Raw genomic sequence first — 16,344 nt, forward strand, 5'->3', positions numbered from 1 at the left:
GAGCATAAGGAAGGGGACATATCAAAAGGATGCCATGGCTTAGAAGGCCATTTGTTTTTGAGCCCCATACCAGGTCCTCTTTTTCATCTCCCACATACATCTGACTCCTAGTATACACCTTATGCTCCAAGCAAATCCATTTGCTTACGCTGAGAAAGACACATTCTTTTGCAACTTTTACAACTGTATGGCTGCCTTTGCCCATGTGTTTTCTCTGCATGGAGACCCTTCTAGGTCTTTGTCATTCAGTGAACTCTTGCTTATCTTTCAAAACTCAGCTCAGGCACAACACCTCTAGGAAGGCCTTTATGACTCTTTAGGCAGAATTAGACTGCCCTGCCCAAAACACCATTTCCTATTAGATATTTATATGTCTCCCCCGCTAGCCTGCAAATGGCAATTCAAAAGCAGTTATTTAATATTTTGTTTTATTCTAATGCAAAATTTTTTAAAAATCACGTGTATATAGTGGTCATTCATTCACTTAAATATTAATGTGCTACATTCTGTGTTAGATACTAAGCAGACGTATTAGAGAATAAAGTGGACTCGCCGCATGTCAAGTGCTCTGTAGCCATATGTGACTGGTGGCTGCTGTACTGGATTGTGGCGACATATTAGGACAAGTATTTTTACCATTGTAGAAAATTCTGTTATACAGCACTGATCTAGAGCCTAGAGCAGGGACTGGTAAAATCTTTTTGTAAAGGACCAGACAGTAAATGTTTTAGGTCTTATGGGCCACATTCAGTCTTTGTGGCATATATATGTATATATACACACATACATATATATATTTTTTTAAACAACCCCTTCAAAATGTAAAAAACATTTTTAGCTTGCAGTCCATATAGAAACAGGCTGCTTACCAGATCTGACTTGCAGACCATATAGTTTGCTGACCTCTGGGCCAGAGACTAAATGAGTGTTTAATTAATATCATTAATTATGTTGGACATCATGGCTTAGGCCTGTAATCCCAGCACTTTGGGAGGCTGAGGCGGGAGGATCACTTGAGGCCAGGAGTTCAAGACCAGCCTGGGAAACATAGTGAGACCCCCCCCCCCCCCGCCGACTCTCTATTTAAAAAAATAAGCCTGGGTGTGGTGGCTCATGCCGGTAATCCCAGCACTTTGCGAGGCTGAAGTGAGTGGATCACCTGAGGTCAGGAGTTTGAGACCAGCCTGGCCAACACGGGGAAACCCCATCTCTACTAAAAATACAAAAATTAGCTGGGTATGATAGCACATGCCTGTAATCCCAGCTACTGGGGAGGCTGAGGCAGGAGAATCACTTGAACCTGGGAAGTGGAGGTTGCAGTGAGCCGAGATCACACCACCGCACTCCAGCCTGAGCGACGGAGCAAGATTCTGTCTCAAAATAAATAAATAAATAAATAATATCATTAATTGAATGTATTATGGGTAGTAGCCATTGAATATGTGACTTCTTATAAACTTGAAAAATAAAATCAACAAGTTTTATACCAAGATAATTTCTTAGCTATTGATAAATCCAAGCCTGCACTCCTCAAAAGTACTAGTTTTGATAACATCAGTGAGTGGGACCATTATACTTGGTACTCATTTTGGTTAATGGAACATACACATTTTTATTCTCTACTTCTGAGTATTTATTTATTTATTTATTTTGAGACTGTCTTGCTCTGTCACCCAGGCTGGAGGGCAGTGGCACGATCATGGCTTACTGCAGCCTTGATCTCCCAGGCTGAAGCAATCCTCCCATCTCAGCCTCCTGAGTAGCTGGGACTACAGGTGTGAACCACCATGCCCAGCTAATTTTTAATCTTTTATAGAGATGAAGTCTCACTGTGTGGCCCAGGCTAGTGTTGAACTCCTGGCCTCAAGTGGTCCTCCCACCTCAGCACCCCCAAAGTGCTGGGATTACAGGTATGAGCCACCATGCCCAGCCTGTATTTTTCTTAAGAAAGGTAAAATATAGGACTTGGAAACTTCTCTTTTCTGTTTCTTTCTGCTATATTCGGATGTTTGACAGACAATTCTTTGGAAGGCATAAATTCACTTTAAGAACTTCCCATAAGTAGCAAGTATTCAATACATAAGGTGTTTGATAGTTAATAATGTCAAAGAAATAAGTAATGTGGTTTCTTCTGTTTTTCTGCCCTTAGGAAACTTATTTGTTCTTTGTCAAGCTGTAAATACTCTACTAAGTTTGGAAGAATCTTCTGAACTTCTTCAATTGGTTCCTGTGGAACGTGTGAAGAATTTAGTATTGTAAGTAAACATCTTCCAGTTGGCTTAGTAATGAATAAAATATAAAAGCCTCTGTTGTTGTGAAATCTTGGACACAAAGAAAATCCCTTTGATCTATTTTATACCTGAGTTGTATTCACATAGTGAAATTTAATATTGATTTAGATCCTCCAGTTAAAATAAGTACATTTGACACAGTCTTTAAATACAGATTCATCTTTGTAAAGGGTGTTTTATTGCGTATGTAGATTAATGTCGTAAAGTTTGAAGGGTTTGTAATGCTGATCATTCCCAACTGTAACGTGGCATGGTGTTGACCTTTTATAACTTCTTTAGTGGTTCCAACATGCACATTCCCACTCTTGTTCGGCCTCAACTTGAGGTGATCAGCATTTCAGAAAACTTCCCTGTGGTCTTTTTACTACACACTGAAACAATCCAGTTTCTTTTTTTTTTGTTGGTTTGGTTTCTCTGTTTGCTTTTTAAGTGTGGTTTAGCCAGCCTTTGATTTTGATAGCAGCACAGAGCCATTTGAGAGGAGCCAACAATATATCTTTTCTAAAGGTCAAGCCTTGCTGCTTTTTCCTGAAGTCTACTCCATTTTATTTCCAAGTGTTTTAAAGATTTATTCATTCACTTTGTTCAGTAGGTAATCATTTGCTTTTCTCACATGCCAAGCCCTGTTCCAGGCACTGTGAAACATAGTGAATAAAACAGACAAAATTCCCTGCCTTCTTGTAGCTAATGCTCTAGCCAGAAGAGGCACTAAACAGAATTAAAAGTAAACTATATAGCGTGTTAGGAGGTGCTAAGTGCTGTGAAGAAAAACAAAGCAGGGTCAGGAGATAGGGAGAGTCCAGAGGTGAGGGGAGCGGTAGCAGTTTTAAATCAAGGTGAACTTACTGAGGAGGAGACACTTAAGCAGAAGGCAGAAAGCAGTGAGGGATGTAAGCCATGAGGATACCTGCGGTCTGGGCTGCTCCCTGGGTTCCAGACCTAGAGGCGACATGAATGCCAACGCTCTGTGGGGGTGGTGGGTGCCTGGCTCGAACAGCAAGGAGAGGTCATCTTGGCTGAGCAGAGCATGAGAGTGGGCGGTAGGAGAAGAGGACAGAGAGGTGGAGGCAGTAGACCTCCTTAGGTCACCGTAGGGCCTTGGCTTTTACTCTGAATGAAAGGGGAGGCCATGGGAGGATTTTTGGCAGTGGAATGACTTTGACCTAAACAGAATCACTCCGGCTGCTGTGTTGAGACTGTAGGGGAATACTATAATAATCTGGAATCTCTTTGCCTTTCCAAATCTGGGTGAAGTTGGCATTTCTCCATGGTTAATTGCATTGGTTTAAATTAACTTCCTGTAGAGAGGATTAGTTCTTTGACATCACCACATTTACCATATTACATAGTCTCCCTTTTAAAATAATTCTGTTTAAACTTCTCATACTTTCACCCTTGGTATAAACAATTGAAGGTGGCTGTAGAAATTGAAACAAAAGACACACATAGCGCAGAATGGGGTTCATGTTCCCCTTGGGGAAGGCCAGCTTGCCTCCCAGCCAGGTGGCTCTAAGCCTTGGAGACACAGAGTTGTCCAACAGGAGTGGCTCTGGTTTTGAGGGCAGGGGCATAAACTTGCAGAGTAGACGCAGGATTCTGTTCTCTTTGCTATGCTAGTAGACTGATGAGCACCTAGGTTTCACAGCCAAGATTGCCTGGTTTTGACTCTTGAATCCACCACTTACTAGCTGTAGCCTTGGGTGACTTAGTTAACCTCAACTTGATTATCTCTCAAAAAGGGGTAGTGAAGAAAAAAAGGAAGGAATAGAAATCTCACCTTGTAGAGATTAAGTTGTACAATGCATGCAATAATAGTAATAAACAATTGCATTGATTGTGTCACAATTCCATGATGTGTGGGTACTGTTATCAGTATAGATGGAGGAACTAAAGTTTCAAAAGAAAGCCCTGGTCTGAACTCCTTTCTTCCGCTCTTGCCCTGCTGCTTCTAAGTATAGGACAGATCATGCCACTCCTTTGCTCATCACCCTCTAATACAGTGCTTCTCAACTGGGAGCAACCCTGGAGACTTTCCAGCTGTCACAGCGTGGGGAAAGAGCACTGTTACTGGCATCTAGTGGGTGGAGGCCAGGGATGCTGCTGAGCCCCCTGCAGTGGGCAGCACTGCCCTCCACCACAAAGAGTTCTCTGGCCCAAAATGTCAGTAGTGCTACTGTAGAGAAACCTTGCTCGAGAGGTATCCCATCTCACTCTATAAAATCCAGCATCCTCATCATGTTCCTCGGGGCTCCGTATGAGCTAACCCCTGGCTAGTTCTGACATCTTCAGGCACTCTTTGTTAGTTCCAGCTGAGATGGCCTCCTCGACGTTCCTGCAGGCAAGCACACCTCAGACTGGCATTGCAGTTCCCTCTGCCTAGAATGCTTTTCTTTCAGATACCCTTTTAGCTGACTTTTTCACTTCCTTTGGTCTCCGTTTTTTAGGAGCACCCCTGTATCAATGGTGCTTCTCTTCACCTCCACACTGTCTCCCCACAACTCCCTGCATGTCAATCTCTTTGTCAAGCCTTTTTCCCCTGGTTTTCTGGAGAAAACCAGGGTTTTCTCCAGAACCTGGTTTCTCCAAACCTGGTTTCATGGAGCCTTTCTCCATGACGCTCATCACTGTCATAGTACTTATTTATTGGCTACTTTCCCCTACTAGAATATAAGTTCCAGGAAAAGGAACTTTGTCTTTTGTTAACTGCTATATCTACAGTATCTAGAAAAGTCACAGTACATAGTAGGTACTCAATGAATATTTGTTGCATAAGGATGGTACCAAGAGGTTAAGCAACTTGCCTGAGGTTACACTGCTTATGAGTAATGGTGCCAGATTCAACCCTGGGCTGCCCTACCCCAGAGCTCGTGTGTCAGACTACTCCTCTCTACTATCCTCATTAGCTCGGTGCCTGGCACATGACAAACACTTAATAAATATTATATATATATATGTATTTTTTTTAACAAAAGCCACATATATATATATAAAAGTGGCTGTCATTTACAACTTTGTGGATTGAAGAGGCAACATTGGAGTCTAGCATATTCTGCTCCCGCCTCTGCCTGCAACCAGCTGTGTGTCCTTGCATATGTCACTCATTGTTGCTGGGCCTCAGATGCTTCATCTATGAAGTGAGCCAGATATCCACGTGAGACTTTTGCCTGTTACCTTTTACATTTTCTTCATCAGTGATCATTTTCTGTGGCTTATACTATAGTCTAGATACTCTGGGTTATATGGTACAGTTTGGGTCTAATGAACATCTCGTTGCAGAACCTTTCCCCTGGAGCCGTCTGTGTTGCTGTTGACTGATCTCTATTATCAGAGATTAGCCTTGTGTGGCTGCAAAGGGCCACTTTCCCAGGAGGCTTTAATGGAATTATTTCCCAAGTTACAAGCAAACATTTCAACTGGTGTATCCAAGGTAATGGTGTTTTGTGGTAGTGTGTCCTCAATCTCTCTTCTCCTGTTTCTATATGGACTGCAGTGGTTTTCAGAGCATCTTAGTTAGAAAGTGTTGCTGTGGGATGATTTCTGTTTAAAGCAATGATTCTTAAATATTGGCCTACAAACCGATTGCAGTAGGATTAGTTAGGGAGATAAATAAAAATATAAATTCTGGGTCCCTACCCTCAAAGATTCCAATTCAGTAGGGCTAGGGTAGAACTGAAAAATCAACATAGTTTTTTTTTTTTAAGTCTTCTAGGTGGTTCTCCTGCTCATTTAGGTATGCAGAAATACCTGAATATTGTACATTACTTAGGAATAAAAATCACTAACTTTAATTGAATTGTCAACTTAATCAACTTCTTTGTACTTATTTACAGACATGGTTATAGTGTCATAGTTCAAAGAGACTACTGATTGTTCCATGTACTATTTTAACTAGGTGTTGGTTGGTGTTGAATATGAAATAAGGGCTAGAATAGGCACATATTACTCTGGTCAAATGGTATTTTTTTTTTAATTGTATAAAACTTAAATCTTGCTGACTGTGAATCAGTTTCTTTTTATGGTTAAACTTTGGAATTTGAAAGATGCCTTTTACTTTCTCCAGATTCGGCTTTTGACAGTAAGGATCCTAAACCATTTTGATGTCCAGCTTCCGGAATCAATGGAGGTATTTTAACTGTTTGAGTGGATAGGTTTTAAAAAAATATAGTTTTACATATTATTGTGGTTTCCAAAATGATACCTTTGCAGAAAATTAACACACTATATAAATATCTATCGTAAAAATTGATTTTTTTGGCTGGGCGCGGTGGCTCACGCCTGTAATCCCAGCACTTTGGGAGGCCGAGGCGGGGAGATCATGAGGCCAGGAGATCGAGACCATACTGGCTAACATGGTGAAACTCCGTCTCTACCAAAAACACAAAAAAAGAAATTAGCCAGGCGTGGTGGCGGGCACCTGTAGTCCCAGCTACTCGGGAGGCTGAGGCAGGAGAATGGTGTGAACCCGGGAGGCGGAGCTTGCAGTGAGCCAAGATCACGCCACTGCACTCCAGCCGGGGCGACAGAGCGAGACTCCGTCTCAAAAAAAAAAAAAAAAAAATTGATTTTTTTTTTTGGTAACTCTTACTCCTGTCTACCAATAAAGTCACCACTGAAAACCCACCATTAATCGGCGAATATTCTTTCAAACTTTTTGAATACACACACACACACACACACACATAATTTAAACAAATGGGGTTTTTCCATATGATTACCTCTATATCTACCTCATACCTCATTTCTTTTCTTTTTACGGGGTCTCACTCTGTCACCTAGGCTGGAATGCAGTGGCGTGATTTCGGCTCACTGCAATCTCCACCTCCCCGGCTCAAGCGATCCTCCTGGCTCATCCTTCTGAGTAGCTGAGATTATAGGTGCCTGCCACCACGCCTGGCTAATTTTTGTATTGTTAGTAAAGATGGAGTTTTGCCATGTTGGCAAGGCTGGTCTCGAACTCCAGACCTCAAGTGATCTGCCCACCTCATCCTCCCAAAGTGCTGGGATTACAGGTGTGAGCCACTGTACCCAGCCAATATCTATCTCATTCCTTTTGAAGTTTGAATACTACTCCACAGTTGAAAATGTCTTATTTAGCCATTTTCTTGTTGACGGATGGTTAGGTAGGTTTTGCATTTTTTTAGGATTTCAAACAATACTGCAGTGAACATCCTTATACGGATATGTTTATGTAAGGAAATAGTTCCATAATGCAGATTACTAGGAATAGATTTGTGAAGCAAAAGCATATATGCATTTTATTTTTATTTCAACAAATGTTGCCAATCAATGTGAGTGACTTGAGAATGATTTTCCTGTTGTTTAGTTGTCATTTATGCACTAGACACTAAATTATCTACCAAGAAGTAAATGGTATGGGGAGAAAAGAATCATTTACCAAAAAAAAAAAGTGTTGCTTATTTCATTAAAAATATTAACATATTCCAGTTTTTCTATTTTTAGACCTTTGGTCACATTTAATGTTCTTTTTGGAAAATCAAAATACTGACCGGTCTTCTCCATGGTTTTCTCTGGTTATTCAGGATGATGGGCTCTCAGAGCGGCAGTCTGTCTTTGCTATATTACGCCAGGCAGAACTTGTTCCAGCAACTGTGAATGATTATAGAGAGAAGCTTCTTCATTTGAGAAAACTAAGACATGATGTGGTACAGACTGCTGTCCCTGATGGGCCGTTACAGGAGGTAAAAATAGTGTTCTTTTATTTTTCCTTTTTAATTCATGCTTTAAATCCTGTTTGGGGAAGCACACCAAGTAGTCACCAAAATAATAATAATAATAATAATTTAAAAATGATAAGGGAAATCCCCAGTTCTCTTAGATGCTTTGAGTTAAACAGCTCTACCAGCTTTTTAAGTAGTAGGAATAATTTAGTATTCTCTGTTTCAGGCATGAGCCACTGTACCTGGCCATGTTAGTACCTTTTTAGAAATGAGTAAGCACGGGCTCATTGAACCTGAGTGACGCAGGTAGGTAGGTAGGTAGTGGCAACAGGACTTAATGTCAGGTTTAAAGCTTGCTCTTCTTCACTAGATTTGTTTGCTGCTGCAGAACATCAGCCCTCTATGTTTTTTTTTTTTTTTGGAGATGGAGTCTCGCTCTGTCGCCCAGGCTGGAGTGCAGTGGCGCGATCTCTGCTCACTGCAAGCTCTGCCTCCCGGGTTCACACCATTCTCCTGCCTCAGCCTCCCGAGTTGCTGGAACTACAGTTGCATGCCACCATGCCTGGCTAATTTTTTTGTATTTTTAGTAGAGATGGGGTTTCACCGTGTTAGCCAGGATGGTCTTGATCTCCTGACTTCGTGATCCGCCCTCCTCGGCCTCCCAAAGTGCTGGGATTACAGGCATGAGCCACTGCGCCCAGCCCAGCCCTCTATGTTTTATATCAGGGTTTTCATTCCATGACCCTTGAAGATACATCACAGACCTCTTTGGGAGTAAGGCCAAAAGGAGGCATTCTCCCTTCAGTCAGAGCAGTTCTTCTCTTACCTGTTTTATAAATTAGGTATATAAATATACTTCTGTTTCATTTGGAAAAAAGACTGCTGCTAGAATATATACAAACACCCCATCCCTAAATAATAATAAAACTACCAGTCTGGATGGTGCCTCCCTAGCACATGGGAATGTTAGTAATAATGACCCTTATTCCAAAAGGTGACCGGGAAACTTTAGACCCTCTTACTGAACTTGCAAAGCCTCAGTCATTCACAGCATGTTTCCTTGCGTTCTTCGGCATGTGTGCATTTCTGACTACTGTTGAAGTTTTGTCTTAATCTGGTGACAGCAACATTTGTTAGAAGGGAATTTAATCATTAGTCAAATCTGTTCATTTAAATGAATGAATACCTGGAGTGAATTTGAATACTATGTTTGCTGTAGCGATTCTTCTATTTTAAATAGTGAGTCACATTTTGGGGAGAAGAGGAAAATTAGTATACATTGAATTTTGGATTGGTGCCTGCAACTTTTTTTCTTATCGCACAGGCTTCTTTCCAAACCTCAGGTTGTCCAACTTGGGATGTTTGCATTTCAGTACTTCTGTTCTATACTGTATTTCATTACCCAATACTAAACTAGTCTTTTGTGATTGCAGGTGCCGCTTCGTTATTTGTTAGGCATGCTATATATTAATTTCAGTGCACTCTGGGATCCTGTTATTGAACTCATAAGGTAAACATGGGTTAAATGGGATGAAACTATTATACTTTAACTACTGCAGAATGATGGGGCCCAGATTATACTCCTTCTGGGTGTGATTTAAATGAATGGGTGTATATGGTATTTACAGTACTTTAAATCCTTTGTGAGACAAGGTGAATTAAAAATAAACATGAATTATTCTCTCTGATGTCACATCTTCAGTAGTTCCAATATTATACGTGTGTTTCTTTGTGTGTTGAAATAACTTTGAAGGAGTTTCTCTTTTTGCTTTTTATGATACTTTTGTGTTATTAAAATTTGTTACAGCAAGGAAGTATAATAATTGCATAATTTTATTTCTATATTTTGAGTCATTGAGCCATACTTTAAAAATAAAGACTTTTTCAAAACCTTGCTGTCTAGCATCCAAAATCCCTTTAGCCCCAAAATGTCTTCAGTGGTCACATAGAAAATACATGTTATAGGCCGGGCACGGTGACTCATGCCTGTAATCCCAGCACTTTGGGCGGCTGAGGCAGGTGGATCACCTGAGGTCGGGAGTTCGAGACCAGCCTGACCAACATGGAGAAACACCATTTCTACTAAAAATACAAAATTAGCCAGGCATGGTGGCACATTCCTGTAATGCTAGCGACTCGGGAGGCTGAGGCAGGAGAATCACTTGAACCTGGGAGGTGGAGGTTGTGGTGAGCCGAGATTGCACCATTGCACTCCAGCCTGGGCAACAAGAGTGAAACTCTGTCTCCCAAAAAAAAAAAAAAAAAAAAAAAATACATGTTATGGCTCATGTGTAGAAATCTGTCTTCAGACATTTGTCTTCAGATAATACACACTCACTTTTTTTTATCAGATTGGAAATATGTCATGTGAGGCCTTTCAAAACCCCAACGATTAGTTATTAGTTCTTATTTGACAGAATAAGAGAGTTAACATTTATAGACAGATCCCTTTACAATTTGAAACTAATTTGTCTACCTTTACTACCCTTGTCTACCTTTTACTACAATTTGTCTACCTTTTACTACCTTTCAAAGCCATCAAAACCAGTGTGCCAAAAGCAAGATTCTCCCAACATCAGCTTCATTATTTTGTTTATTACACTTTCAGAAGAGAGAATTTGACATACATGTTACCAGTAGCACACTATCAACAGTGTTGGTTCTTTAATTACTGAATGCCATGAGGCATTCTCCCTAGTGGCTGGGCTGTCTTCCTGTTGGGTATCTCTTTCTGTTTGGAAGGATAGAAACAACAACATACCTGTTGGTTTGTTTTCTGAGTAGAGTCATTTCCCAACATATATAATACATGTCATGTGTAAAGTTTATGCATATTCTTAGAAAATTAGTGACAGAATATTTGAGAGTATTGTTGCTAGGATATCAAACTACATAAGCACTTTATGTGATCCATCTAATGTCTCCTTTTAAGTTCTGAAAAGTGTGTTTCATGTAGTTAGTGAATGTTTATTTTGTCTTTGTGTTAATAAGTATATTTAAATTTGGTGGAGGGAAACTCATTATTTTTAAGTTAGTTTTGAACAAACTGACTTTTCTCTCCAGAGGGCCCCTTCTTCTCTTAATGGATCTTATTCATGCCCCATGCCCCAGTTTCATCAGTGTGCCTTTAAAAATGATTTTCTCTTAAGGATCTACTTATATTTTTAAAAATACTCTTTAGTGCTTTATGACTATAAAAATAATTTGTGCTCAGTGCAGGCATTTTGAAAAATATAGAAAAATGCAAAAGGTGTTTACAACTCCACATTGAGGGATAACCTAATTCACATTTTAGTTATATCCTTTCACTCTTTTTTTTTTTCTATGAGCAATCTTAAAATGACCATACCACACTTTTTATTTTGTGATTTTTTTTTTCCTTAGTTCTCATGCACACGAAATGGAAAATAAGCAATTTTGGAAAGTCTACTATGAGCATCTAGAAAAAGCAGCTACGCATGCTGGTATGTAAAGGGGTTGTGAGGAAGCTGCGAAGAAAAGTGGTTGTTTAACTGTTTTGTTTTTACTGCTTAATTACTCACGAAATTGGAAAACAGAGATGAAACATATATTATCATGATAACTTTTGGGAGTGACATTCTTTCCTTACATTATAGAGAAAGAAATGCCCTCTCTTGAGAAAACACTTAAGATAAATGTTGATATTTGTCTGGTGGTTATGACAACTTTCTTTCTTGCAGAGAAGGAACTACAGAATGATATGACAGATGAGAAGTCCGTTGGAGATGAAAGTTGGGAGCAGACCCAGGAAGGAGATGTTGGAGCTCTTTATCATGAGCAGTTAGCATTGAAAACTGACTGTCAGGAAAGACTTGACCACACCAACTTCAGATTCCTGCTCTGGAGAGCTCTGACCAAATTCCCAGAAAGAGTAGAGCCACGGTCCAGGGAGCTTTCCCCGCTTTTCTTGAGATTTATCAAGTAAGTTTCCTCTTCTAAGAATATGTCCCTGGTGGGGCATGAAGAAGAGAATGTGAGAAGTATTAACCTCCCAAAGTGGCTGAGTTCTTTGTTTTTTGCCTTCTTTCTTTCTGCTTCTAATCATCCATTAGGCTGAGGTATTTTTTGTTTGTTTGTTTGTTTGTTTTTTGTTTTTTTTTTTTTTTAGACAGAGTTTTGCTCTTGTTGCCCAGGGGTGCAGTGGTGCGATCTCGGCTCACTGCAATCTTCACCTCCCAGATTCAAGCGATTTTCCTGCCTCAGTCTCCCAGAGTAGCTGGGCACAGGCATGCGCCATCACGCCTGGCTAATTTTGTATTTTTAGTACAGACGGGGTTTCTCCATGTTGGTCAGGCTGTTCTTGAACTCCTGACCTCAGGTGATCCACCCACCTCGGCTTCCCAAAGTGCTGGGATTACAGGCGTGAGCCACCACGCCCAGCCTAGGCTGAGTTCTTTATACATCTGTCATGTTTTCAAATCATTGGCACAGCTACAAAGCACTGGCTCTATCAGATAACAACTAAACTAGTTTAGTTCACCATTTGATTTTGATCTAAATCAAAATTTAACCAGCACACCAGTGGTATTAATAAAAAATTCCGGGTTACAGTATAAGAAGGGCCACACTGAGTTTGATTCATGTAGAAAGGCCTTATTATTTCTTGCCCTGTTATTCATTATTTTATTGCCTGCCTGGGGCTTGAAGGTATTTTCCAGTGACCCAACAGCAACACTGCTTGGGGCCTCTTGATGTTTCTGCCTATGATGCTGAGGAATAACAAGAGTTTTCTGGAGCATTGTTTTGTTTTAACTGGATATGCTATGTGAGAGTCTGATTGTATTAAAACTAAAGATGAGGGGTGTGGTGTGCAGAACATTACTAAGTAATACATAAAAAGCATGTTTTCCTATAGTAGTTTCCTGGGAAAATGCTGTAGGGTTAGGTCAAACAGGCCATAAACCACAACATGCCTGGCTTGTTCAAAGAACAGCAAGGTCTGAGTGGTTCTAGCAGAATGATCCAGGGAGGACATGGTTGGAGATGAGGGCAGAAAGTCAGCAGGAGATGAAAGTGTGTAGGCCTTTAAGTGATAGGAAGGACTTTGGCTCTTACTTTTGGTGAAATGAGAAGCCATTTGGAGGTTTAAGCAGAAGGCTGACCTGACCTAAGTTTTCTTAAGGATTTTTATGGCTGCTGTGTTGAGAATAGACTGTAGAATGACATTGGTGAGAGTAGAGAGACCAGTCATGAGGAGATTGCAAGTCCAAGCAAGAAGTGATGGCGACTTAACCAAAGTTATAGCAGTGAAGATGGGTATTTTTTGAATGATTTCAATTCGATAAGATAACATTTATGAAAGGTTGCAACTAGATCAGCCTGTGAGATTTGCCAGCAGATCAGATGTGGGACGGGTGTGTGTGGTGGGGAGTGGGACAGGAAGGAGGGAGGGAAGGAATGGGGGAGGGACAGAATCAAGGATGTTCCCTAAGGCTTTGGCCTGAGCAACTAGAAGAAAGTTCTCATTTACTGAGATAGGAGGAATGCAGGAGTTGCAGGTCTGTGGGGGAGAATTAAAAGTTCATTTTTAGATGTTTTAAGTTTAGGACACTGAATAAATAACCAAGTAGAGTTGTCATGTAGAGAGGCATTTAATTTAGAAGTTCAAAGCTCAAGGGAAAGGTTTGATCTGGAGATAACAAATTGGAAATTATCAATATATGGATGGTATTTTAAATGATCAGATAGGGAATAAAGTCATCTAGAGTGTGACTGTAGAGAGAAAAGACTTTCAGGGACTGATACCAATATTTAGAAGTTGGGAGATAAGGAACCAGCAAAGGAAGCCAGGAAAGAGTGATAAAAGAAGAAAGACCACTTGCTATCCTGGAAACCAAGTGAAGAGACTAAAGGCGGCAGTAAACGGTTGACTCAGATGTGTCTGAAAAGTCCATCAGGTGAATAAAGTGACCATTGGCTTTGGAGTGACCTTAGTCAGAGTGACCCACATGAAGGTGACCTTAACGAGTTGTTTTGATTAATCTGATAGGGATGACAGCCTAATTAAAATAAGCTTGGCTGGGTGCGGTGGCTCATGCCTGTAATCCCAGCACTTTGGGAGGCCGAGGCTGGTGGATCACAAGGTCAGGATATCGAGACCATCCTGGCTAACACGGTGAAACCCTGTCTGTACTAAAAATACAAAAAATTAGCTGGGCGTGGTGGTGGGCGCCTGTAGTCCCAGCTACTCGGGAGGCTGAGGCAGGAGAATGGCATGAACCCGGGAGGTGGAGGTTGCAGTGAGCCAAAATTGTGTCACTGCACTCCAGCCTGGGCGACAGAGCGAGACTCTGTCTCAAAAAAAAAAAAGAAGCTCAAGAAAGAGGAAAAGAAAAATGAAAACAGCAAGTTTGGACAGTTTTTGTAGTAAAAAAGAAACAGACATAGGGATGTAGGTGGAGGGAAATGCGGGGGCAGAGAGGGAGCTGTTGTTGTTGGGGTTAAGACTTAACAGTGTTGGCTGGGCACAGTGGCTCACACCTATAATCCCAGCACTTTGAGAGGCCTAGGTGGGCAGATCACATGAGGTCAGGAGTTAGAGACCAGCCTGGTGAAATCCCGTCTCTACTAAAAATACAAAAATTAGCTGGGCATGGTGGTGCCTGCCTGTAAGTCCCAGCTATTTGGGAGGCTGAGGCAGGAGAATCACATGAACCTGGAGGCAGAGGTTGCAGTGAGCCGAGATCGTTCCATGGCACTCCAACCTGGGCAACAGACAGAACGAGACTTTGTCTCTGCTCCCAAAAAAAGACGTAACTGTGTGTGTATGTGATACCAGTGCAAGTGATCCAGACGGGAGGGGAAAATTGGTAATGCAAGAAAGGATAAAATGGCTAGAACCTGCCAGGCACGGTGGCTCACGCCTGTAATCCCAGCACTTTGGGAGGCCGAGGTGGGCAGATCATGAGATCAGGGGTTCAAGATCAGCCTGGCCAATATGGTGAAACCCTGTCTCTACCAAAAATACAAAAATTAGCCGGGCCTGGTGGCATGCACCTGTAGTCCCAGCTACTCAGGAGGCTGAGGCGGAAGAATCGCTTGAACCCGGGAGGCAGAGGTTGCAATGAGCTGAGATTGTGCCACTGCACTCCAGCCTGGGTGACAGAGCGAGATTCCGCCTAAAAAAAAAAAAAAAGGCTAGAACCATGTCTTCAAATAGGTAAGAGGAGATGGACACAGTACATAAATTCAAAGGTTTGCATGGATAATTCATTCTGGCAAGGCACAAGCAAAGATGTAGCAGGTCAGTAGATATAGTGGCAGAAAAGCAATGATTTTCTCTTTTTCAAATAATTCTTTGGGCATAAATTTATGGAATGAGAATGATGTTTAGCTTTTTTTGCTTTGTTTTGAGGGTTATATAAAATAACATTTATCAGTTTTTTGAACTGCAAGGGCTGTACATATGCCAGCTGGCATTTATGGTGTTAGTAGCATATAAACTTCATACCATGTTAATTTTCCAAGTTTTTCCCTAAAGAATTAGTTTACCCCACGGCTTAAGGATAAGATCTTAGTCTAATGGTACAAGATTCTGTGGGGTAGAGGTAGAAACAGGAGCCTGTAACAGGGAGTGGGTCTCTGAGTTTAGAAAGATTTAGATACTAAAGATACACAATTCTAAGGAATGTTTAATACTGATTGGCATGGATTACCTATAAATAATACATTTATAGATGATCCGAACTAATGGAAAACCCAAATGTCACCTTTAATTCTGACTTTGAAGTATATTACAGGCTTTTTATTTTTTGGCTGGCAATTTATATTTCTAAATATGTTTCAATTAATTTGGTATTAGAACTAATTTGTGAATCCCTTGTAAACATTCTCTGAGACGAACCAAACCAGGAACAAGAACGAATGACTAACAATGGCAACAGCATCCCAATAAAAGGTGACATTTAGTGAGTACTCACTGTGTGCTGGACACTCTTATGGATGCTTTGTGTGAATTGTTTTATTTAATAAATGAATGAGTGAACATGCTGTTCACGGAGATAAAGGTTACAGTATGTAATGTGTGGTTAATTGAATGTTGTAAGTATAATAGGTATGACATTAAGTGGATGATGGTGCAGTTTGTAACTTATAGAAACTTTACTTGTTTCATTCATCCATTTTTTGATTTATTAAGTGCTAGATTCTGCCAGATGAAAATACCAAGTACCACAGTGTCCCAGCCCTCAGATTGTAGTTTAGTGTTATTGATCTGGAGGTTAACTTGGGCTAAGCTAGAGTTTCTTTTAGGAGGGTTCGTAGGGTGCTGTCCTCAAACATGTTATTTTATCAGTGTGTTTTTGAGTGAGGACTTGAAAGGCCATCCAATCAGTTTCCTAGCATCTTTAGCCCAG

At 40.8% G+C, this 16,344-nt stretch overlaps 1 protein-coding gene across 2 annotated transcripts in view; it reads left to right on the forward strand.

The window, feature by feature from the left end:
- UTP20 (UTP20 small subunit processome component) overlaps window positions 1–16,344 on the forward strand; it is a 107,887-nt gene that overhangs the window by 20,162 nt on the left and 71,381 nt on the right. For both annotated transcript variants that reach the window (XM_016924041.4, XM_016924043.4), the window contains 7 exons: window positions 2,150–2,255; window positions 5,568–5,718; window positions 6,352–6,414; window positions 7,832–7,990; window positions 9,403–9,479; window positions 11,354–11,433; window positions 11,671–11,911. In XM_016924041.4, the coding sequence (XP_016779530.4) occupies window positions 2,150–2,255; window positions 5,568–5,718; window positions 6,352–6,414; window positions 7,832–7,990; window positions 9,403–9,479; window positions 11,354–11,433; window positions 11,671–11,911 (877 nt within the window). The remainder of the gene's footprint in view (window positions 1–2,149; window positions 2,256–5,567; window positions 5,719–6,351; window positions 6,415–7,831; window positions 7,991–9,402; window positions 9,480–11,353; window positions 11,434–11,670; window positions 11,912–16,344) is intronic.

This window comes from Pan troglodytes, chromosome 10 (assembly GCF_028858775.2).
Source record: "Pan troglodytes isolate AG18354 chromosome 10, NHGRI_mPanTro3-v2.0_pri, whole genome shotgun sequence".
In the NCBI taxonomy this organism is placed as follows: Eukaryota; Metazoa; Chordata; class Mammalia; order Primates; family Hominidae; genus Pan; species Pan troglodytes.